This window comes from Pleurodeles waltl, chromosome 1_2 (genome assembly GCF_031143425.1).
Source record: "Pleurodeles waltl isolate 20211129_DDA chromosome 1_2, aPleWal1.hap1.20221129, whole genome shotgun sequence".
NCBI lineage: Eukaryota > Metazoa > Chordata > Amphibia > Caudata > Salamandridae > Pleurodeles > Pleurodeles waltl.
This window is the reverse complement of record NC_090437.1, coordinates 133232930-133258081: the sequence shown is the minus strand read 5'-3', so window position 1 is coordinate 133258081 and position 25152 is coordinate 133232930. Positions and strand designations below refer to the sequence as shown.

At 47.3% G+C, this 25152-nt stretch overlaps 1 protein-coding gene across 2 annotated transcripts in view; it reads left to right on the top strand.

Moving 5' to 3' along the window:
* The first annotated feature begins 2035 nt into the window (after positions 1–2035).
* The window catches only part of SEPTIN11 (septin 11), a 669909-nt gene continuing 646792 nt past the window's right edge, over positions 2036–25152 (top strand). The window contains exon 1 of one of the 2 annotated variants that reach the window (XM_069236823.1): positions 2036–2288. In XM_069236823.1, the coding sequence (XP_069092924.1) occupies positions 2283–2288 (6 nt within the window). In that variant the 5' untranslated portion in view covers positions 2036–2282. The remainder of the gene's footprint in view (positions 2289–25152) is intronic. The other variant, XM_069236824.1, reaches the window with a different exon arrangement.

Sequence of the window (25152 nt, the reverse complement as noted above, 5' to 3'; positions counted from 1 at the left end):
CGCTTACCTTTGGGTGGCTACACCCACTATAGTGACCACTTCCTGTGGGAAGGGTCACTGCCCTGAACCTAAGTGGCTACTTTTCTTCCATTCACGATGGAGGAAAATGAACTAGAGGGTCCACCTTGCAGGCAACACCTTAGGGGTGGTGCATGCTAGGTGAGGCCACTCCTCCTACCCTTTGTTAGGTTTCCCGCCTTTGCTCCCACCAAAAGTGGGGGTTTGCCAAGCGGGTTGCCAGCTGCTGCTTAGCAGGAGGCGGGGTCGTGTTTCAAGGGTGGTAAGCACTTTGAAGCTCACCGCTAGGACAGTGCATATTCCTGAGGGAGGGGGTGTTAGCTCTTCCACCTGGGAGGGCATTGTTTTACTAACCGTAGAGGCAGGGCTCTCCCTCAAAGTTTGTATATTGGCTGTCTGGAGGTGGCAGCTGGATAGAACCAGTCTGCAACGATGCCAGGATAGTTATCTTTTGCCGGGGGCACCACTAAGGTGGCCTCTAGGTATATTTAGGGATAAATCCAAGACTGGCATCATGTTTAATACCAAACAACCCAGGGTTCAGAGTGGCCATCATGTAGCTGGGAAACTCGTGTTGACCAGTGTCCAGCTCATGTATTAAAATGGCTGCACTGTTCACTCACTATGTCCCAGGTTTGGCAAGGACACAGTGGAGGCGTATTACTCATGCAGCTATGCCCTCGCATATAATATGGAGCACCCTGCCCTAGGGCTGTAAGGCCTGCCAGAGGGGTATCTTACCCATAGTAAATGCAGTGTATGGTGGACAGGGCAACAGGTAGTGTGCCATGTCGAGTTTGTGTTTTAGGTTTGCACCAAGACACTCAGCCTGAAATGGCAGATCTGGATGCACGGCCCTAGAGGGTGACACAATCAGTGCTGCTGCCCTGAGGGGGCAACCCATAGTACCCCATGCCCTGAGCACATAGGTGCCCCTTTATAAGGGACTTATAGTGGTAGCTAAGGGTGTATCCAATTGTGCCAATGCATCACAACAGGTTTAGAGAAAGAGCTCCGGCACAGGGAATCTGGTTAGGAGGGGCCCTGGGCACTACAGTTTCTAGGACACATCATCATCATCAGGCAAAACAAGGGGGGATAACCATGTCAAAAAGAAGCCCTCTCTCACAGTAACAGCGTGAGACGCTTGTGCCTTTTTACTCAACCCTGCCAAGTGTGACACATCTCGAGTTAGAATAACGCATTTTTGTTCATTCTCCTGCATCACCGCAATGCCTGAGATTGTCTTGCAAAAGAACAGTGTCCAGAAGTGCGGTAAAACCCTGTAGTTCCAGTTTTCACTTTGCTAGAAGTTCCGAGTACAGTTTATCAAAGGCCACGGGGTTGCGCTAATGTACTACGGGAGGTATAGAATCCTCGCTATATTAGGAGAAAATAGTAGCCTACGGATATTTATATGGTTCCCTCGTCTTCATTCCTTGATTTTGCTCGCGGGAAACTGTCACTCATAGTCATTACAATGCCACTCATAATTATAGTGAAATTATGAAAATATCACACATGGCAATCTGAAATCTTGGCAGCTATGCCTACTCTATACATGTAGGTCTATCAAGTTAACTTTTTAGGGCCACTGGCTGTACTGTCAAAGCTGAGAATGGAGGATGCACGGGAACGCAAATGCAGTTTTCCGCTATTCTAAAAGAATTGATTACATAATAAAACCGTAAACTGATGCTCACATATGTCCAACGCGGAAAAATGTATGCGGATATCACCAGAATCCTCAAAATAAATAAAGGTGCGCATTCGGGAGAGGTTAGTCCCTGGGTACGAGCCTACGTGTTTTGCGTGGTCCTACTATGAGCAATGCCTTCTTTGCTAGCTAAACTCAGATCCAAATAGAACTCTGAACCCAGGTGGCTGCGGTCAGAACATCGTCCCGCCTTTTTGAAAGCGGGGCACCGCTGCAGACGGACATCAGCCCCGATCCCCAGTAGCCGCGACTCGGTGTCTTCGGCTATCCCCCTCCCCGTCAGCACTCCGCACCTCCCCTGAAGGATCTGAGCGCTACAGCTGGCAGCACCGTGAGCGGCACCATCTCTCCCAGCCTCGGAGGCTCTGCGTTGGAGGAAACCCGCCTAAGCGCACAGACCGCCTGCACCCGGGACGCGCCCCTTCCTGCGGGCTAGCGGCGCACCGCCCCTGGCGGCCGGGAGGCCTGTCGGTGACAGAGGCAGAGCCGGAGCCGAGCGGGGCGCATCGAGAGGCAGCGTAGCTCCAGCGCCCCACAGCCAGGCAGCATGGCGGTAAGCAAGCCATATGCATCTCTGAAAAGCAGGCGTCCCGCTCACCGACACCCGACCGCTGCACACGCCCTGGCTACGGTTATGCACAGCTGGGTCCGTGGTCACCCCGAGCATTCGGTTTCTACTTTTGTGCTTTTTATGTTTTTGTTGGGACTTGGGGAGCACCAGGAGGGATCTGACAGGCTTCAGATACTCGGTTAAAATGGTGGCTAGAGAGGAGCGGCAATGTATGTTCTATGCACCAGATGTACCGTATCAGATCCTTAACATAGCTAAGTTGCTAAGGAAGTAAGAGTCATTAATTCTCAAGCGAGAAAAAGGCTGCGGCCAGGTGCCGCCTACTAATGCGACCTGGATCTTGGAAGTCACCCCGTTACTCGGGGTCCGCCTCTCCAATGGAGAGCCAAGGCGCGCTCTCTCAGTTAGGGTTTGCTTAACCTTAGCTAGCTGGTCCCCATCTAGGGAGTGGCAGCTTTCAGGATGTGTCACCAGTCTGTCTGACTCCAGGAAGCCATCTCATGTCGCATCCCTGCCTGTTGTGGAATGAATGACTCGATTGCACGGAGATTGATTGCTCGTCCAGGTGACCAGGCATCTCCGGTCGGTGCTCTATAGTGCCGTGTCGCAACACTAGACATTAATGATACAAACTCGGACCCTGCCTTTTCTTAACCACGTTTATTTCTAGGTCAAACGGGCCTCTTCGTTCTACCGATATGCTCCTGTGACGGAAGGGATTTTAAAAGAAACATAAAATGTACACCCAGAGATGGGTTTGTCGAAGGGGTTCCTGTTCCCGCATCTTGCAATACTCTTTATTCTGGCGGTTGATTGAGTTACAGTTGCCTGCTTAAGCTGGTGGCCTGCGCCTTTGCGAGTTCATCTCTCCAGGAGAGTTTATTTCCCACAGTCACCCGCCGATGGTCCTCACAGATCTGTAGACAGACCTTCACAGGTTCAAGTGAATAGAAAACACTCTTTTTAGTTTTACCGCTAAATAGTTCCCATCTGTTTTTATTTCACAGATCCAGTAACACAATTCCGATACTCTTCGTTTACAAGTAAAACACCTTATTTAAAACCCTCCCTGTAACTGATTCGTTCATCTGCTCGCAAAAAATGGAGGGATCTATAAAACAGATAACTCTTGCCCATCTTTGTGCTCCCCCAAATAACGAAACCCGGTGACTCCCATCTTCTTGATTTCCTCGCAGCCGGCTTCTTCCGTACGAAATCTCCCTATGCCCCCTATCCACCTCCCCCATCTTCGGCTCTTAGTCATAGTTGTTATTTTCTAGCACGTTTCTGATCTTCTTTGCATTCATCGCTATGTAAAGTGTCGACATTTTTCCCTGGTCGTATTGATTTGGTGTGAGTTTGACAAGAGCAAAAGAAAACCATTCCGCTTCTGTTTATTCACAACCTTCATGTCTTGCCCCAGTAAACCCCCTGTGTTCGAATGGACCTTTTGTATTCCAGACAAGAGCATGTGCAATTATGTGTGTGCAGCACTGAATGTACATATTCAGTATCAATTATGCAAGACCTCATAATGCGTACATTCCTCGCGGATTGAGCTCTCATGCAAAGTCCCACAGCTTCAGAATAGCATGGAAGGACGGTCTGACTGGAGCTCCCCTATGCTTGGTGTTTCATTCTGTCTTTTTGGCTTGGCAGGGTGTCGCCAAACCATACCTCTTCTCAGATTCTGAACTGAACTCTAAAATAAGTGTTTGGAATCACTTGTCGCCTTGTGCTATCCTGAGTGCTGTGAAGTCGTTCGCCTTTAACACTTCTTCCACCTCTTGATATTTCCTTATATAATGGGGCCTTGGCTAGACGACACTAGCCTATTTCGAATATGCTTGGGAGGTGTTAGGTAGGATGGGCACGTGCAAATGGAAAGTTACTCTAGCCATAAACCTGGTGTCCTTTGAAGTGCACTGGCAGCTTTTATATCAGCCTTTACCTCTCTGATCAGTAGCTTATAAGTGGTGGTTACACCAACATCAGGGCACCAAGATCACACATATCTACGATTACAGTTGCAAACACTCCAGTGGAGATCTAGTCACTCTTCTGTGCTGTGGTTACATAGTTTGATTGACATTTTGAAAGCGAAGAATTTGAGACCCTACAAAAGCATAGAAAATCTGAGACCCTTGTTGGAGCAGAGGTGGCTTTGAGACACATGGAGAAAAATAATATTAAGTGAAATGACAACAGCGATCCCAAAGGTTACAGAAGCGCTTCTCCAACACATGCAGGGCTTTAAGTGGTGTGAAAAAACTGGGAGGGGGGGCCGAGGGGGGGGTTCTAAAAGGGGTGTGGCTTAAACATGTAATCTAAAAATCTGTACTTCTATTGTGTGCCTCCCAACTGATATTTTCCTGCTCCTCCAATGTTATTGCATTAAGAAATATAACACAACTGACATATACCTAAAACAAGCCAGAGCTAGTGGCTTAGTCAGTGGTTGTTAGCTATATATGACAAAAGGGTAAACAATGTTTTTTTTTGTAAATAATATTGAAAATCTTTCAATTCTGAAATTGAGACTGGGTTAAACAGACTGAGGCTCGTGAAAGAGGTAGTGCTTTTCAAAGTGTCTCAATCAAGCCTGTTCTTCCATTCACAACACTTTCCCATGCAGTCTATATTAGACACTTATCTTTTTCTCTTAACATCTTTCTGACACCCTTTATCTGTACAATCTGACACTTCATCCCTTCCCTCTTCAGAATCCTCTTTTCGCTCTCTCCTAAATTCAGCTCCTTGCATCACTCTAACTTCATCATCCCAAACACACAACACACCCACTCACTTATATGCACTGCATTTTCTTTTACTTTCACATTGTCAATATTTTGACAATTGTGTACCTCCTTCAAACACACTTGAACAGAATCACAATTGCAACTGACACCCGTGACCATTGCTCTTGGTGCTCTGCAGAGGGCAAGGATTAGGTGACCATCTATTTTGAACACCGGCTGTCAGAACCTCACTCTGCCTTCAGCCTCAACAACTGAGCTCTGAATAGTAGCCTGTTATAAACTATTGGAGGCGACTCAGTTCAAAGTATGCATCATACAAAAGTAAAATGCTTTGCTAAAAATGCAGAAACACAACATCCAAGGAATAACTACCCCCTCTTAAAGAATGAATGATTAAGTAAAACATGTAAAACAAGCATTGACAATGCCAATAAGTTTCGCCTTTGCAAAATCTGTTGGCTTTGTCAATGTGTTATTTACATGGCGCACAGCAGTTGACCTGCTGGACAGCATGGCTTAAAGTTTAAAAAAAAAAAAAAAAGTGCTATGACATGGCCAGCTTTGATTGCATCATTACCTATTTTATTTACTTTAAGCCATTTCGTTTACTTTAAGCCGTGTTTCAACACGTAAAAAAAAATTACAATGATATTAGATTTCGCATAGGCAAAACCGATTGTCTTTTCCAAAGCTTCCCCCGACCCCCTTTTTTTAAATATATATATATATTTTTTTAACAGTTTTAAATAGCGCAACCTCTACCAAGGTATTGGAGCGCTTTATATTAAAACACGGACACATTAGTTTTGTTTTTTAATTTTTTAGGCACGGTGGTAAAATGTGCTTTGCCCCAAATCACAGGCTTTTGTGCTGGGGCCAGGACTCAAACCCTGTTTCCCCATTCTCCTCACGTTCCTGTCTCTTCAAAGACCATCAGAGGCATAAAAATACACACTTCACTGTGTGACTGAGCTCAGTATGTTTGTATATAATTTACAAACATAGAGGAGACAGGAAGATTAGGTGACCGTTAAACGGTTTAAAGAATTATTAAAATAAACAAAACATGAGGAGGCTGTGTGGGTAAATGTGATAGTGCCTGTCTGGGCAAGGTAAGACTATGCAGATACATTGAACCAGGGACAGCACAGAGAGCGGGGGATGGTGGGGGTAAAAGAGAGGGACTGCAGACCATGCACTATCAGAGTGCAAGCTGGAAAGTAATAAAAAGAAGAAAAAAAAACTGCAGGAACCTGTGGCCAGCGGAAGGACACTAGCTTACCGGAAGGAGCACTTGTTCCAAGCTGCACAGCATTGACAGAAAAGCAAAGCCCAGGAGGAAGCTTGAGGCAAAGAGGGGGCTCTGACCAATAGGAAGCATGGAAACGAGAGTGACATGGGAAGCAGCCAATGTTAAGTAATGGGTGGGCTCTAAGCTCCTTTTAAGATTTTCTTTTCCCTTACAAGAGATTTTGCAAACAGTGCAAGCTAATCAAAAAGGGAACTAAATTGCTGACTTGGATTACCTTAACACATTTTAGATTCATTGTCCAGAAAATGAGCAATTATTTTTTTTCCTGTAAAGAACAAGATTATAGGGCTAGATAAGGATCAATTTCAATGTTGGCTTTTAATTACTACTGGCTTAGAGACCTTGAGGGGCCTGTCCCACTTAAAGCCCTGGACACAGGCACTGCATAGCAAGGTTTTATTTCACCTGTGAGTAACCAGCACTGTTTGATTACATGCAAAGAAACGTCTCCTAAATAGTCGTGTTCTCTCGCACTCCGTCACATGGGCAAGTTCCAGAGATGCAGTGGCTACACTGCAAGGAGTTCCTCTGCTAGAAGATGTTACCTCTCGGATGTCCTGTTTGAGTGCCCTATCAAACACTACAAAAGAACCTGGAAACAATCCAGCAGCCTAGGCTGTGGTTTGTCTTGGCTGAATGACCACTCTGGCTCTCCTGTATACACTGCAGTGTAGAGTGTACTGTGAAATGTCTGATGGTCCTTGCTGTACATATACCATGCCCACAAGAAACTTACGTTTTCGTAGCACAGTCCATAGGACATCTAAAGGCATGGTGGTGTCACACTCCTGCGGCACATCACATTTTCTGACACTGGAGCTTGCAGTGTATTCGGTGTAGCCGCTCTATACTCCGACATGACCAATGTTATAATGCCATCTCCTAATTTCCTGGTAGCCCTTCTCCACTTCACTCTCTTGTCCAAACTCTCTACTCTATTTAAATACATCCTATAAATATACTTTGTTTGTGAATTGTGGTGCAGTCTGTTCGAAGGATGCACTGAAATAGTTCAGCCAATATATTGAGCTTCATCATTGTTGAACGTGTCTTTGTGTGTTCTCTGTCCGGTGAACACTGCTATGACCATTGCTTTTGCTGATAAGAGAGATCTGCTAACCAGCCCCAAGTCTTTTATTTTTTTGTGCTTACGTTTTTAGCATTCCCATTATGAAGGGTCTCCGTGGCCCGAAATGCATTGGGAATCATGTTGTGAGTATGTATGTGTGAGTACCAGTGGTGATGAAATACACAACAAATGTGTTCCTGGAAATTGGATAATAAACACACGGTGAAATAAAATGACGGTAAACCATTAAAGGTGTAAGGTATACTATGGATACATTTCAGTTTCCTCGATATAAGACCACTAGCCTGCAAGCAGTTCACAAACAGTGCGTCTTGGGACTGGTTTGGGTCTCTGATTGCAACACATGATGATGGGCTACTGTTTGATGAGGCACTATAACCGGATTCTGGACTATAAGTGTCAAAAGTAATTCCACAGTTTACTTTGTTTTATTCGGCCTTGTTTACTTTTCTGTGCCATTCCAAGTGAACTTTGTCTCTTGACATGGTGGGTTGTGAAATTTGAAGGAGGAAATGGTATGCCGATATCTTGAAAGCCATCTGCGTTTTCCTATAGCCGGTAGTCATGCTTGGCATTCTTGTTCGGAAATGGGTAGTTGCCGTCAGTAAATTAATGTTTTTAACCACAGGTTCTGAGTTTCTTTGGCCGTTTCGTGGTAAACCTCAACTAAGTGATTGAATTGACTACTGTGCTGCGTCTAGCCATCAATCCTGGTATAAAACAGCGGTCCTCTTTTGCGCCTCTAACTGGTTGTCCTGTAAAATATTAATCTCGTGCCTAAAAGCCAAAGCGTGTGTGTGTTTTGTACTCCATTCTAACCTGAGAAAAGGCAAAGGCTGTGTTTTTCCTCTTAAATGTAAGCTGCATCATGTGTTATTTTTGGTAAGGGAATCATGGATTTATTCTTGCTTCATCAAGGAAAAGAAGTTGTTTTAAGTTGTTTAAAATGTAAAAAGAAAAATCTGAATTTACTTCACTGCCGACTCTGGATTTTTCGATGCAATTCCTTGTGTATATATAAGCTAAAGTGGAGAAAAATATTTAACTGTTTACACCAACATTTGCTGAAAACCGTTCCTCTGCAAGCGCTTTATATGCGAATGCCGTAGTCCGGAATATGACTTTAAATAATGCATGTATTTCTTAAACGTAATTCCGTAAGGGACACAAGGTTAATTCCATTCGTAACGTTCGTGGGTTATGCATTTTTCCTAGAAGTGCAGCAGTGGTGCGTGACTGAAGATGAACAAAGATGCTCTGATGTGACGGTTCTGGGCCTCCCAGGCAGTCACATGCTTTCTTGTTGAAGAGACCGAAAAGAACTGTGTGTGCGTTTGTTTAGCGGGTCAATATAAATTGTTGTGCTCTCTGTCTGTGAATGCTATTGGATTAATGGTTGCCGGGGCACAGCGAGAAGCCGTTTCCTCAATAGAAGCTAAAACCATCTGTAAGAGAGCTAGCACATACACTATTTTAAATCTGGAGCAGAGTGGTGAATTTCTCTTGGCAGCCGAGTGCGTGCGGCTCCTTTTGAAGCTACTGGGTTTCGGTGAACGTGGCCGACGCTCCGCCTGAGAGTGAGGGCCGGACCGTTGGAATGGAGAGGGGCCTGCGCGGTTACGGTGGACCGCCTGCAGCGCTCTTCCTCATTCCAGAAATGCCCAGATTTACGCAGAACAAACGATTCGAGCCTGGTGTCAGAGGGCTTTTACCTCCCAGTGAAGCGTCCCCGTACCTGTTGAGAGCAGTAGTGTCCCCAGGCACTTTCGTTCCTCATATTACAACTGACCTCTTTAATGATAAACGGAGCTGGTTTTAGAGAAGAAGCTCTAGTGTGGATGGTTAGGCGGGTCACAAGGCGGACACGTGTATAACCACAAAAGTGCCGCTCAAGGTGAAACCGAAAACCTGGTCAGACGGCGGTAGTGCGCAGGATGGAAAACAGAGCAGACCAATCTCTGGCAGCTAATCCTGGATGATGATTTGGAGCCGTGGGCCCACCAGGGAGCAGGAGAAAGGAAGTGAGGATTTTGGTCTGCACAGCTGTGGCACGTCAGCTCGAGGCCGCAGCCCCAGCCCCTTGTCCCTTTGGGCTTCCGGCATGCTTACTGACTACTTTCAGTTCTGGCCTTCCCATGGCTGACGCCGAATGGAACTGTGTACGTTTTCTCATAGCCGTGGCACCCTTCACCTGGTCGCCCTTCCATATCCCAGAAACTCAGACCACACCAGTTTCACTTTTATTGAAGAATTGAGACTGCAGTTTATTTGGCAATTTTTCAATTTACAAGCGATCCTTCAGCTACCGTTTCATTTGTATTCAGAGAGCTAGTACCCTCCTTTTCATGGCCTCCAGGTGCAGGGGTTGGTTGGATTGGTGTTCTACAGTTGCAGCAACTGAGTTGGTTGCAGGTGTTTCTTATTGTGGCAGGGCCTCCCTTTGTGTGGCTGAGGCAGGTTTGGTGGGTCCAGATGTTGTAGGGCCACAGAAAGAGGTAGATGTTGCTTTGAAAGCCCTGCACTTACAATGGTAAATCCCAAACCACACCCCAGTCAGGGAGCTCAAATTAGAGTTTAGATTCTGCATCTCTACATTGTACTCCCTGTGCACTTGATTTATGTCCCAGAGCTCTGTAAGGACCTGGCCCATCATTTCTTGGCCAGTGTCCTCACTTTGCTGGCCCACAGATTCACTCCCACAAACCCTACACCCACTGTCCTTGCGCCAGAGTGCCCCATCCCACTGGGTCGTGGCTGAGCTGGAGGTGGTGGTAGTGCTGGCTCAACACCAGCCAGGAATGGAGGGCACACGACTGGGCTGATGTTCCTTTGGACACAGGAAGTGGAGGTATCCATAGACTGAGGTGTGGTAACAGACATAGTATAATGTTGGCTGAGTCCCTCAACGGACTCCCATCATCAGGGATTCGCCACTAGAACAACGCCAGCACAACAGTGAAATCCACATATGCTCTGCACAGTCTCACCACCCTGATGGTGATGGAGTACTGTTAGCCAGTATAGGAGTCTGCCGCTTCGGCAGCTGAAAACTGCTTACGCGACGGACTACACCCTGTTGAAGCGAACGGAGGTTCATCCGCCATGCATCTATATATGGTTGTCATAGTTCCCTCAGCTTGGCAGAGAACCTGAAACGGCCACCACAGAGGGACTGCGCAACTCCCATCAAGATCTAAACCAGACCCAAAAACCTTACCAGCCTGATATTTAATTTGGTGCTGACTGGGTTAATTGCTGTCATTGTAGCCTCTCTGCAACACTGCACTTTGTAAGTGTTAAAGTCTATATGCAAGATGTCTCTGCACTCTCGAAGGAGAGCTGGTCACAGACAGACTATATGCGTAAGTGTTTCTTTAGCGGTCGCAAATAGCTGAAATGCAGAGTCTGTGGGTTGGGGGAAGCCGCTTGGGTAAGAAGTCCAAGGTTGAAACTGCCCCAAATCGATCATGCATAAACTTCAGTTAAATATACTTCAAATAGTTTGTGCGTAAAAATGCCTAGTGACCTTTCGCACGGTATTTAACACCATCCAGGCGTGCCTTCTCTGTGCTAGCACAGACTTATCCTGTAGTTTGCTGACCTTGTAAGTGCTTGTTGGACCTGGTCCTTTTTGCAGGGTCATCCCGAAATATTTTGCCTTCCTCCTCCTGTTTTTGTGACCCTCCTTTTGTTGGCCTTAGGACTCTGGGCACTTTATCACTGCTGATAAGTGCTAAAGTGCATGTGCTTTCCCCTCTAAACTTGATATGATTGGCTTACACCTGATTGGCACATTTAATTTACTTGTACGTCCCTTGTACAGTGGTATCCCCATACCCAGAGCCTGGAAATGAAATGCTACTAGTGGGCCTGCAGCACAGCTTGCACCACCCAAAAAAGCAGCTTTTCAAACCTGTCTGGCTGGGAGAGAGGGAGGCGGGGCACAATCATATTTATATAGGCTCTGTCCTGCCCTCACACAAAGGGCGCGTTTACCCCCACTTATGTTTGGAGCCAGGGCTGGGGTTCAGAGTGGGCGTTGTGCACTTCTGAAGTTCTTTTGAAGTGCCTCCTAGATCAAAGACGTTTTGAATATAAGTACAGGGGCTGTAGCCCCATGTTTGTAGACACTGTGTGGACATGTGACCAGATGCTGCTGGAGAGAACTGTTATATAAATGATCTTCACTGTTTTCTAATCATAAACAGTGGAGTATTCAACAATACATGGGTGTGTACACATTACATAGCAATCAAGTAGATCAACTTAACACTGTAACTGTCCCCCCCCACTGTACCTCATGGCCCCCATACAGATACTGCGTTCGAGATCTATTGTACCATAATAAAGGTAACATTCTAATCTGCAAGACATTTTTCATTGTGTAACAATTTAGACTGTATTCTCACCAGACATTTGTGACATTCCTGCTTGAGAAAGGGTTGTTGTTAGGTCTGAAATCATTGCTGCCCATCCTCTCAGGTCATCTTTGAGTTTGTCATCTGTTCGGCTATTTTTCATCTGGACTTCTTCCGCTGTTGCCTATTCTACTACATTTCTGGCCCACTCAGAGTATACCGGGGAATGGGGACTTGACCATTGTATTGCTGTTTGTCTTTTTGCCAATGTTAAGCCCAGCATCACAAATCTCCTACTGAGTTTCTTTTTTGGGGGAGCAGGGACCAGGCCTAAACATATTTGTTTGGGTTCCAATGTGAGTGTCCAACCCGATACCCTATTCAGGTTTGTGAGAACCTGGTGCCAAAACAGGGTGATTTCTGAGCATTCCCAGACTATGTGTATAAAATCTGCTTTGGAGATCAAACATCTTGGACATCTGTCCAATTGTGCGAGATAGATTCTTTTTAAAGTGACCGGTGAGAGAGAAGTTTGATATAAAAAGTTATAGTTCGTTAGTTTAAGTTGTGCATTGGGAGTGTTCGAATGTACCCCGTCATGGATGTGTTCCCAGTCTCGTGAAGTCAGCTGACCCAAAGGCACTATATTCCACTGGGCTTGCACTACAAGGGGTTGTTGAGGGCTATCTGCATGTAATGATCTATAGAAATGTGTTATCAAATGGGGCCCATCCCCATGTCAAATAGTGGCAACAACAGCAGACTTTGGTGGGGCATCCTGGAACGTCGGCCAAATAGCATGTGCTGTGGCTGAGAGTTTCTGATACTGTAAGTATTGCCCTGTTCCCAATGCAAATGACTCAACCGCTTCCGTATATGTTATAAAACGATTCCCTGGTTAAAGATCACCCAGTGTAAAGCAGCTCCCCTCCCTCCATCTCTGGAGCAACATATAGTCAGCAATTTTACTAAAGGGCTGCAGTGTCCAGATGTTCAGCTCTACGTGGAATGGGGCTCTCTGGAGCACCCTCTTCACTATCTCTTCCCAAAGTTGAGTTACATGTCGCACTATAAAAGGTGTGTCCGGGGGGACCCTGAAGCCGGCCATCAGTGAAGTGGGGAGAAATTTCCCACCATAACAGCTATGTAGCACTCTAATCTCTCAGGACTTCTCTTCTGCCAACCAATGAACAGCGTATTGAAGGTGGGAGGCCATATAATAATATTCCAGGTTTAGAACTTCTGTACCTCCCGAAGGCCACGGCCACTTGAGGGTGGCCAAACAGACCAGTTTGCTTTCATTCACCCATAGTACCTCAATCATAGGGGCATCAAGGATTTGAAAATATCACCAAGGGATCTTACAAAAAGTTCCCTGTAAGGCATATAGACAGCGGGGGAGAAGTATCATTTTTAGCAGTGCTGTTTTCCCCATCATCGAGAGTGGTAGGTCCTTCCAGAATTGAACCGATTCTTGGAGAGTTGCCACAACTCTTCTGATACTGAGGACTAGAAATTCCGTTTCAGTGGGAGCCAGATAAACTCTCAGGCAGCGGACATCACTGAGCTGCCACAGGATATCTGTCTGGCGGCGATTTCCTCCCCCCCTCCAGTCGACCTTCACTAGAGATCCTAGAGGATATAATCTAGATTTAGCAGGGCTCACCCAGAGGCCCTAGATGACTCCAAATTCCTCCATTGCTCGCATAAGAATGGGTACTGATAAGGTAGGATCACAGATATAGATTAGTGCGTCATACGCATAGAGGGGGATCACATGTGTGACCCTCCATATAGGTATCCCCCATGGGTCCATGCTCCGTCTGAGGTGGACTGCCAGGGGCTCCATCGCCAGGGCAAACGAAAGCAGTAAAAGGGAACACCCCTGCCTAGTGCCTGTGCCCAATCGAAACACGTCTGATATTTCACCTCCTGTTCAGAGCCACACACAAGGGGCTTCATACAGAAATTGAATCCAATGAATATAATTGTCTCCCAGTCCAATATGTTGGAGAACATGCCAGAGCAAATTCCAGTCTAGTGAATCGAATGCCTCTTTGACATCAAGACTGACAGTAGCTAGTTCCTCCAGTCTATACTTTGCGGTATGGTAGACGTGTGCGAGCCTTCCCAAGTTATGTAGGGTATTACGTTTAGGGATAAACCCTGACTGGTCCTCATGGACCAAGACCGGGAGGTGTGGGTGTAATAATATTAGCAAGGACAGTGCTAGGGATTTTGATATCAATAATTAGAAGACATGTAGGGCGATAAGCGGAGGTGCCGGTGGGATCCTTGTCTAGCTTATGGATCATAACAATTAAGGCTTCTCTGAGAGAAGGTGGGTGACTACCCAGTCGCAGGGCCCTTTGGTAAACTTCCAAGAGTTTATCTTCCACCAGGTCTATATATATTTGAGATAAAATTCAGTTGGGAGACCATCAGTCCCGGGGAGTTTAGCTGTCCTTAACGAGCTGATAACTATAAGGATTTCTTCCGTAGTAATGAGTTCATTTAGTGACTTACTGGCTGCGGGGGAAAGTTTGGGAACATTGACTTTTCATAGGAGTTTGATCCTGGTGGAAGAGGAAACGACACCCGATACGCATACACCTCACTCAAGTCTGATTGGAGAACCCTGTTTTTGGCTAGCTGGGTATAGACCAGAGGGCCCATAGCATAATTTAGAGTAAGGATAGGAACCCAGGATCTCTCCTGTCTGACCAAACAGACTAGCATTGCACCAGTTTTGTCACCTTCAGCGTGCAACCTCTGTCTGTATGCAATAAAGGTGAATTTCTCTAAGCGACACCAATCGTTCAGGAGCTCAGAACGTGTATCCTTCCAGGCCTGAAGACAACCCGGGTGAGTAAGCATGTGATTTTCAGTCTCTTAAGGTCTGTTCACATTTTTTAATATAGCGTTTAAGTTGTTGTTTTACTCTGCAACTGGTTTTAAGGCAAACTCCCCACAGTACTACCTTCATCACCTCCCAGTCCACCGCACGACTGCTCGAAGTTCCTCAGTTCTCTAAAAAATAGTGTGCCACCATATCTAGGACTGTCGCTGCATTGGTGGGGTCTGTGAGGGCCTCGGGTCGGAGGCCCCACATAATTATTGGTGTGCAAGAGGTCAGTGTGCCTATCATCAGTAAAACTGGTGAGTGGTCTTATGGGTATCAGGGAAGATAAGTGTAGGAAAGTACCATCTTGCCTGGCATGTTACCCCCATATTTCACTGTATATATGTTGTTTTAGTTGTATGTGTCACTGGGACCCTGCCAGCCAGGGCCCCAGTGCTCATAAGTGTGCCCTGTATGTGTTCCCTGTATGTGTTCCCTGTGTGATGACTAACTGTCTCACTGAGGCTCTGCTAATCAGAACCTCAGTGGTTATGCTCTCACTTTGCTTTCCAAATTGTCACTAACAGGCTAGTGACCAATTTCACCAATTCACATTGGCATACTGGAACACCCTTATAATTACCTAGTATATGGTACTAAGGTACCCAGGGTATTGGGGTTCCAGGAGATCCCTATGGGCTGCAGCATTTCTTTTGCCACCCATAGGGAGCTCTGACAATTCTTACACAGGCCTGCCACTGCAGCCTGAGTGAAATAACGTCCACGTTATTTCACAGCCATTTACCACTGCACTTAAGTAACTTATAAGTCACCTATATGTCTAACCTTTACCTAGTAAAGGTTGGGTGCTAAGTTACTTAGTGTGTGGGCACCCTGGCACTAGCGAAGGTGCCCCCACATCGTTCAGGGCAAATTCCCCGGACTTTGTGAGTGGGGGGGACACCATTACACGCATGCACTATACATAGGTCACTACCTATGTATAGCGTCACAATGGTAACTCCGAACATGGCCATGTAACATGTCTAAGATCATGGAATTGTCACCCCAATGCCATTCTGGCATTGGGGAGACAATTCCATGATCCCCTGAGTCTCTAGCACAGACCCGGGTACTGCCAAACTACCTTTCCCGGGGTTTCACTGCAGCTGCTGCCAACCCCTCAGACAGGTTTCTGCCCTCCTGGGGTCCAGCCAGGCTTAGCCCAGGAAGGCAGAACAAAGGACTTCCTCAGAGAGAGGGTGTTACACCCTCTCCCTTTGGAAAAAGGTGTCAGGGCTGGGGAGGAGTAGCCTCCCCCAGCCTCTGGAAATGCTTTGATGGTCACAGATGGTGCCCATCTCTGCATAAGCCAGTCTACACCGGTTCAGGGATCCCCCAGCCCTGCTCTGGTGCGAAACTGGACAAAGGAAAAGGGAGTGACCACTCCCCTGACCTGCACCTCCCAGGGGAGGTGCCCAGAGCTCCTCCAGTGTGCTCCAGACCTCTGCCATCTTGGAAACAGAGGTGCTGCTGGCACACTGGACTGCTCTGAGTGGCCAGTGCCAGCAGGTGACGTCAGAGACCCCTTCTGATGGCTCTTACCTGTCTTGCTAGCCTATCCTCCTTCTTAGGTAGCCAAACCTCCTTTTCTGGCTATTTAGGGTCTCTGCTTTGAGGAATTCTTCAGATAACGAATGCAAGAGGTCATCAGAGTTCCTCTGCATCTCTCTCTTCACCTTCTGCATGGAATTGACCGCTGACTGCTCAGGAAGCCTGCAAAACCGCAACAAAGTAGCAAAGACGACTACTGCAACCTTGTATCGCTGATCCTGCCGCCTTCTCGACTGGTTTCCTGGTGGTGCATGCTGTGGGGGTAGTCTGCCTCCTCTCTGCACTAGAAGCTCAGAAGAAATCTCCAGTGGAACAACGGAATCCTCCCCCTGCAACCGCAGGCACCAAAAGAACTGCATCACCGGTCCTCTGGGTCCCCTCTCAGCACGACGAGCGTGGTCCCTGGAACTCAGCAACTCTGTCCAAGTGACTCCGACAGTCCAGTGACTCTTCAGTCCAAGTTTGGTGGAGGTAAGTCCTTGCCTCCCCACGCTAGACTGCATTGCTGGGTACCGCGTGATTTGCAGCTGCTCCGGCTCCTGTGCACTCTTCCAGGATTTCCTTTGTGCACAGCCAAGCCTGGGTCCTCGACACTCTAACCTGCAGTGCACAACCTCCTGAGTTGTCCTCCGGCGTCGTGGGATCTCCTTTTGTGACTTCGGGTGAGCTCCGGTTCACTCTTCTTCGTAGTGCCTGTTCCGGCACTTCTGCGGGTGCTGCCTGCTCCTGTGAGGGCTCCCTATCTTGCTGGGTGCCCCCTCTGTCTCCTCACGCAATTGGCGACATCCTGGTCCCTCCTGGGCCACAGCAGCATCCAAAAACCCTAACTGCGACCCTTGCAGCTAGCAAGGCTTGTTTGCTGTCTTTCTGCGTAGGAACACCTCTGCAAGCTTCTTCACAACGTAGGACATCCATCCTCCAAAGGGGAAGTTCCTAGTCCTCTTCGTTCTTGCAGAATCCACAGCTTCTACCATCCGGTGGCAGCTTCTTTGCACCCTCAGCTGGCATTTCCTGGGCATCTGCCCAATCTCGACTTTATTGCGACTCTTAGACTTGGTCCCCCTGTTCCACAGATACTCTCGTCCGGAAATCCATTGTTGTTGCATTGCTGGTGTTGGTCTTCCTTGCAGAATTCCCCTATCATGACTTCTGTGCTCTCTGGGGAACTTAGGTGCAATTTACACCTACTTTTCAGGGTCTTGGGGTGGGCTATTTTTCTAACCCTCACTGTTTTCTTACAGTCCCAGCTACCCTCTACAAGCTCACATAGGTTTGGGGTCCATTCGTGGTTCGCATTCCACTTTTGGAGTATATGGTTTGTGTTGCCCCTATACCTATGTGCTCTCATTTCAATCTATTGTGACTGTACATTGCTTGCATTGCTTTCTATTGCTATTACTGCATAATTTTGGTATTGTGTACATATATCTTGTGTATATTTGCTATCCTCATACTGAGGGTACTCACTGAGATACTTTTGGCATATTGTCATAAAAATAAAGTACTGTTATTTTTAGTATATCTGTGTATTGTGTATTGTGTTTTCTTATGATATTGTGCATATGACACAATATACTATAGTAGGAGCTTTGCATGTCTCCTAGTTCAGCCTAAGCTGCTCTGCTAAGCTACCCTTTTCTATCAGCCTAAGCTGCTAGACACCTCTTCTACACTAATAAGGGATAACTGGACCTGGTGCAGAGTGTAAGTACCCCTTGGTACCACTACAAACCAGGCCAGCCTCCTACAATAAGTGGTAGCTTGAATCCATTGTGCTAGAGAGTCCGACGTCAGGACATAGTCTAATCAGCTGTGGATTCCTGTAGCAGGAGTATAACAGGAGAATTGTTGAGAATCAGGATGTCTGGACCACCAGATGTCAGTTAGATTTAATTCTCTGATAAGGTCACGTTGTGCGCTGGTCTTAAGTGTTTTAGTGTGGCATCGGGGTGGAAGTCGATCTGTGTCCCCATCCAGAACACAGTTATAGTCACCTGCCATTATCACTTCTGCTGCTATACATGGGGAGGCAGAATGGGCTACATCTGAGGAGTCAATATTGGGAGCGTAAACATTGATAAGGCAGACTTCTTTGCCATCTAGTGTGCCATACAAAATAACAAAAACGACTGTGCGGGGCCCAGGACATGATGTCTGTGGGGAAAGGACACCCCAGGGCCATCCTTATGAACACTCCATGGGCAAACCCAGAATAGGACGTGGCATACACCTGACCCCTCCAGCGTTTGCGGAGAGACAATATACAGTTACTCCAAACATGAGTTTCTTGGAGGAATGCAATGGAGATGCTCTAAAATTTTAAATAGGCATTCACTCCTCTCCTTTTTTCTGGTTTGGCAATGCTTCGGACATTCCATTTAATGAATTTAGCTGTATAATCTATCATAGGAAGCTTGTTTATGTCTCCCTGTCAGTACAGATTAAACAATTCCTGTCCGGTGCATGTCTTGAAGTCCATGCCCTGAGGTAAGAAGAACGCTATAATACCCAAGAGCCATACAGTCCAGTGTAACACAACAAATTCAACAGAACCCCCAGTATAGAATCCCAATGCCCCCCAACCCTTGGGTAGTAGTGCTGCCTTCCCTCCCCCCCTCACCCAGCATAGTCTCTGTTGGGGAATGGCATCAGCCACTCCATTTCCCACTTATAACACTGAACAGATTTAAATCAAAAGATTAGAAAAACTTAGAACATCTATAGTAATGGTAACTTTTGCTCTCTAGAGTCATGGGCGGGAAAGGGAAACAAATCCTAATCCTCAAGCCTCCCTATCCTCCCGCAGCCTCTGTCCTACTGCTGCCACTTATCCCATAACGACCCAGGATTCAAAATGTGAATTATAAGGGTATTGTAGCCATCATCAGGATATTTATGAAAGAATCAAAATCACATTTCTGTATATCATCTTGTAAATTACTCAGCCATTTGTAGCACTCCTCAGCACACACATTACTTAGAATTAGATGCAGTTAAAAGATGGGGCCCAGACCTCGGAAGGCAACAGAGCTGGAGATGTGTTTCCCTCCATCGCCATCATTCGCTGCCCGAGTCCTCACTGGCTATCTCTGGATCTGTGCCAGCCTTCTGCAATGGGGTCTGGAAGTCTAAAAGATCGTCCACCAACTGTAGAGCACCATCTGAGCCAACAGTGATCCTTTCTGCTGTAGGATCCCTATTTTCTTTTCTCGTTTTCCCACGCCTGGCGGATTGGCCCGATCGTTTCTGTGTCTGCGAGGGCGGTCTCACAGGGGTCCCGCCTGTGCGCTGAGGCAGGGTGTCCAGCCAGTCGTTGGCTTCCGCCGGGGTGTAGTAGAACAAGGCAGATCTTTCATATTGTACCCGAAACATCGCCGGGAAGAGAAGACCATATTTTAAACTCTTGCCTTTCAGTTTCTTTTTTCACAGGTACGAAAGGCTTCCTCTGCTTCTGCACCCGTTGTATGTAATCTGGAAAGATGGAAATGCGTGTGCCTTTATATGATGGAAAGTCACAGGTCCTGGTACACTGAAGGATAGCATCTCGGTCCCAAAAATTGAATAGACGGGTGATAATGGCTCTCAGCAACACTCCCGGTCTCGGTGGGATGCCAGCGCCCTGTGGGCTTTCTCTATGGTAAAAAAGGCTGAGAGCTGTTTCGGTTTGAGGATAGTCGTTATCCAATCTTCCAAAAAAAGTTCAACAGAAGGCCCCTCCACCCCTTTGGGAAATCCTGTAAAGCGAAGATTGTTTTTGTGGTAGTGGCCTTCCGAGTCCTCAAAACTGTCATTAAATTGGGTGTTTAATTTTTGGAGGTCCATAACAGTAGTTCACAGAGTTCGAATTTCTTGTTGGAGTGCTGTGACATTTTGTTCAGTCTCTGTCACTCTGTCAGCCACCTTTTGAAGGTCAGCCTGAAGCAGGCTCACATCCACCACCACGGTTTCTATCTTATTGACTACTTCAGTTTTTGAGTTCTGGATCGCGACCATTAGGTCCATTAACAAGAGCGTAACAGAGTCTGAATTCCCCTCCACCAGCGGGGGCCACAGCTTGTGCATTTTCTTCTTGCGGTGTGTTAAGGGTAGCTTTAGGTGGGCATAGCTACCTATTTTGTTAGATTGTGCTATCTTGGCATTCTTGTCTTTCACAATTTTGTTTAGGGCACTTCAGCCCCTCAGGGCCCAGTGCAGAGGCATTGGTTCCGGAAGGGCTGTCAAACTGGTAGTTTGAATATGCGACACCAAGAGACTGCTGGTTCTTGTCTGGGGGGCGTACCTACTCACGTTCTGAGGCATCCAACCTCAGAGAAGTATTACTGTGTGTTAGAAAATGTGCAAAGGAGCTGAAGAATCTCAAAGGGCCCCCGGACTGCATATTACGCCCGGGCCTGCCTTGAGGACGGCTCCCATGAAGCCAGGGCTCTTCGAGGCACAGGACCGTTCTCTGCAACCCCACCACCAGAAGTGGCCTCTCCAGAGGCTAGTAGGACAGCTGGAATGGGTTTCTCCTTACCAGTCAATCAGGGACCAGAATAAAGCGAAGATTTGTACTCCTTGGTTACGTTGTAGGTGTTATGCAGGCATCTAGACTGTAATGAATAAAGCTTAGCTATGGTTGAAGGGGCAGGAATCCTCACTGGCAGCTGGAGGAGCCCGCCAGGTGACATATTCGAAGCTGGGTTTCGATCTTTTTGCGCTAAACTAATCGGGCCCCCCGGCAGCCCAGAAGCCTTAGTTAGGTCTCACCACACTGTGCTGTGGTCAAACGGGTCACCTCTCCACACACATCCATTCAGTTTTTGGTTCGGTTTTTATGCCCTGCAGAAGGACCACGGTATGTCAACAGTCCTGTTTCTCAGCCCCTCCAGAGCTGCAGGAGCCAGGCAGTCAATTAGGACTCGGCACCAAGTGCCCAGCAGCCACACACTCTTACCTTGTGAGTGGGTCGATAATTGCAGGAGGCCCAAGAGGAAGACGTGCTGATACGCCCGGGACCCCCCAGGCCAGGCTGGGCGCCTGCTCCTCGGGCCCCAGTGGCCCAGCGAGCACTCCACTTTGTCTTCTGGCTCACCGGTTGCACCATCTGTCATCCGCTCGAGCGAGGAGGGGGGAACCGTGGCCAGCCCAAGCTGCGTGACTGCAGCAGGTCATAGTCCATCCTGTCCCCCCTCACCACAACACCAAGCAGCCAAACCGGACCCCGCCCCAGGCGCTGCAGGGATCTCAAAGTTGCAGTCAGGTGCCCCCGTGCCAACAGTAGCACTGTGCCTCCATCCCAGGAAGTCAGCTGGTTTTCCAGGCGGCAAGATGGCGCATTGGCCAGTCCCTGGCCCAGCACCCTCTGCCCAACATGAGGCTTCAAAACGTGGGTTAGAGGAGTGTAAACAGCTACCTCTGTATCCGTCAGGACGGGGCAGCAACACCACTGGTCCGATGGCTATATTTTGGCAGGATATTCACAGTATTACTGTACTTGGGGTGGGAGCTGCATGGGGCACATCTAGTCGGTCATCTTGCCTGGCCCCGATCCTCCTGGAGGGAACTGTTATGTTAGGAGGAACCAAAATTAGGACTGACCTGCTGTTGTGCTGAAGTGTGCCTGCTAGGTCACAAGAAGGACTGCCACTTCACCCGAAGGACCCTGATGTGCTGGCTTACTGCTTGTGTGCCCCCACTGATCTCCCAGAGCTGGCTGGTTCGCCCTCTGGTTATTTGTAACCCCAAGGTCATCGAGAGTGGCACTAATATACTTCTGCTGCAAGACTCTTGTGGCTGTGAGTGTCTGGTAGCAGCACAAACTACCAGGGGAGCAGTGCCCTAGTTTTACCTCTTGTCTTCTGCGAGAGGCTCGTGGTGAGCACTGCTGTCCCCCCGCCCCCCATGAGGAGGGTCCGGGAGGAAGGAGGAATCCAACGGCAGTTGCAGGTGGCATCTGTTGCCAGCAACCGTGCACTATCTGGTGTTGCCGGGGCCCAAGCAGGAACCAACTCCTGTTGTTGGTGTCTGGAGTGATGCTGCACTCCCCTCGTTTGTTTTGGGCTCTCACCACCATGGCCCAAGTAGACGGATCAGCACCCAGTGAGTCTGTCATTACTCGTGAAGGGCAAAGAAATGTTGTGACCCTCCAGCGGTCCCCGGGAGGCTGATGCCGGAGCCCTGGACAGAAGGAGTCTCCTGGCAGGTAGAGAGCTGTTTCGCGGGCAGCCACTCTCCGTGAGCAGGGGTTCCTAATGGCTGGGGCTATGTGTGTGCTCTTCCTTCCTGTGGCCGTCAGGTTTCTGGAAAGAGCGGCTGCAGAGTGGCATTACTCTGATGGTGTGGAGGACCGATCGAGGCCTCCCCATGGAAACCCACAGTGGCCCCAGAGGCCTTTTCATTATTTCCTCAGTGAGGAGATGGGGAAAGGTTTCCCTGCCAGCATGGGAAATGTGTGTGCCCTCCACCCCCACCAATACTGATGGTGTACCTGTTGGAGGCATTCATGTAGAAAGTGGCTTGCAGGATGGGAAGGAATCCATGACATAGGCTCCATTCCTACCGAACCCTCCATTACTTTTATTATGGGGGTAGGAGCGCAGGTGCTCCTGTGCCAGACTTTGGGGGAGTTTTATGGGCCGCACAACTTTGAAAAAGAGCACAGATGCGCTGTGGCCTTCGTGTAGAAGTTGTCTTTGGTGATCACTTTATGCTCTGCATTTCTCTATTGTGTTTCTGCCCTTGTAGTTTACACTGTATGTTATGACCCAAGGTGGTTTATGATGTGGTTCCCTTGTTAGGATGACAGGCATATTTCAGGATCTCACACATGGGGAGGGTGTGTTTCTGCACCACGGGCAATATAGAAATGCTTCTTTTCATTTGCACTCATTATAATGGTTTCACCATTGTCAGGTTGGTAAAGTAATTATTAGTTTATGTTTTATATGTAATACAGTTTACTTTCATATAATTTCATGTGGAGTCTCTTTTGTGATGTATTTATTGTGTCACTAGTGTGTGCATGTTGTGCAAATGCTTTACACATTTCCTCTGGGATAAGCCTGACTGCTCTGGGCAAGCGACCAAGGGGGCGGGCAATGGTTATCTTTGGTGTGTACTTCCTTACCCTGACTAGATTGGTGGGTTCTGCCTGGTTTAGGTGCATACCCAGCCAACCAGAAACCCCACTTCTAACAGTTCTGATGGAATCACATTTTTTAAAAGCTGCCTGATACACCTGCTGGTTCCATAAATCCCTTGCCTGTAAAATGTCTAAAAAATTCCAGGAACCAAAGGTGCTGTGAATTTCTAGGGCCGGATTCGATTTCTTGCCATTTAAGATTGTCCAAGGTGTCTAATCTAGAGGCTCTTAGTTTGTGGCACATAGTGAGAAATGCTTGTTTTCTGCCCATTATTTGGTTTTTAGAGGTAAACCCCCAGGCATGTTTGTGCTGTAGAAGCTGTCCTAGGAAGATGAAAAACAGATGTATAAATCTTTGCCACCAAGATGTTCAAGAGGCCAGCATCCTTCCCCTATCAAGATATCCCCCCATTTGTTATTGTCAGAAGACGTTTCGTCTTTCAAACCTCACGCATTGGATCTTTGCTACAGCCCCATAGGTGTTTAGAAGCAGTTGTAAAAGTACACTGCAGGGCATGGGCTTTGTTTCTGATTGAATCTCTTTGCCGTAGCTAGTTTCATCTTGTGTCAATCCAGACTACTAAATACTTGTACTTTTTCAAGGCTCTCATTTCTCCAATACCAGGACCATTTTTTGTTTACCCTCTTGCCATAGATGACAACCTTTGTTTTTGTCAAATTCACTTCCAGACCGTTTAAGTTGGTGTGTTTCTCTAACCTTTTTATTAGTCACCAGAGGCCCACTTTTGTTGTACTTAACATGACCAGGTTATCTGTGTACAGGAAATTGGATAGCGTTTTTTGTCCTAATTTGGTGGGTGGTAATTGGCATGGTCTAGCGCCGGTGCAAGATCTGATATATAAAGGTTGAATAACAAGGGAGCCACAATGCAGCCTTGTTTGAGCTCTGCTATTGTGTGGACCATCCTAAATACATAGTTGCTGTCACCTAAATTTATCCTTATCCAGGTGTTAGAGTATAGAGTTCTATTGCCTTTAATAAATTCTGTGGGATGGACCATGATGACAGTTTGTTCCATAAGTGACCCTTGGGTACCCAGTCGAAAGCTGCTTTAAAATCAATTAAGCAGATGTAAAGTAGTGCCCGTGCACGGTCAGCTTGGGTCAGAAGCATGGAAATTGCCAGCAGGTTAGAAATGTACCCTTGTTCTTGTTAAAATTCTGTTTGGTTCAAATGGATTAGCCCCTTATCCGTTGACCAGGATTTCATATCTTTCAGCAGCAGGCCTACAAAGTATTTAGATGGAGAGTTCCTCTTCGCTCCTGTGAAGATAAGATGTATAATTTAACCCCTCCAAGAGTCAGAGACTTCTTCCTTCGGGAGCACTTGGAAGAAAACAGAAACTCATTTTTCTCCTACAGAACTGAAGATATTTTTTGACAATAGCTTGTGTAATCCCGTCTGGGCCCGGAGCACAGTCTGATCTTGAGTACTCGGAGTTTGTGCACTTGCCTGCTAACTACTTCAGATGATGCAAGTGAACTTGCTTAAATCCTATTCCTCCAGCTCCTTTTGCCCACTGCATGGATGAGAGGCATGCTCCTCGGCTCCCAGATGTGTATTTAGGTACCTTACCCAGTCCTGTTCAGTAATGTTCACATTAATTGCTCTGTGCAGTCCTTGTTCTTTCTGGTTCACCATCTGCCAGAACTCTGCAGAGTTACTTGCATGAACTAACTTGGCCCAGTAATCTTCAGCATTGGCCCTCAAGTGTAGGGAAATGTAT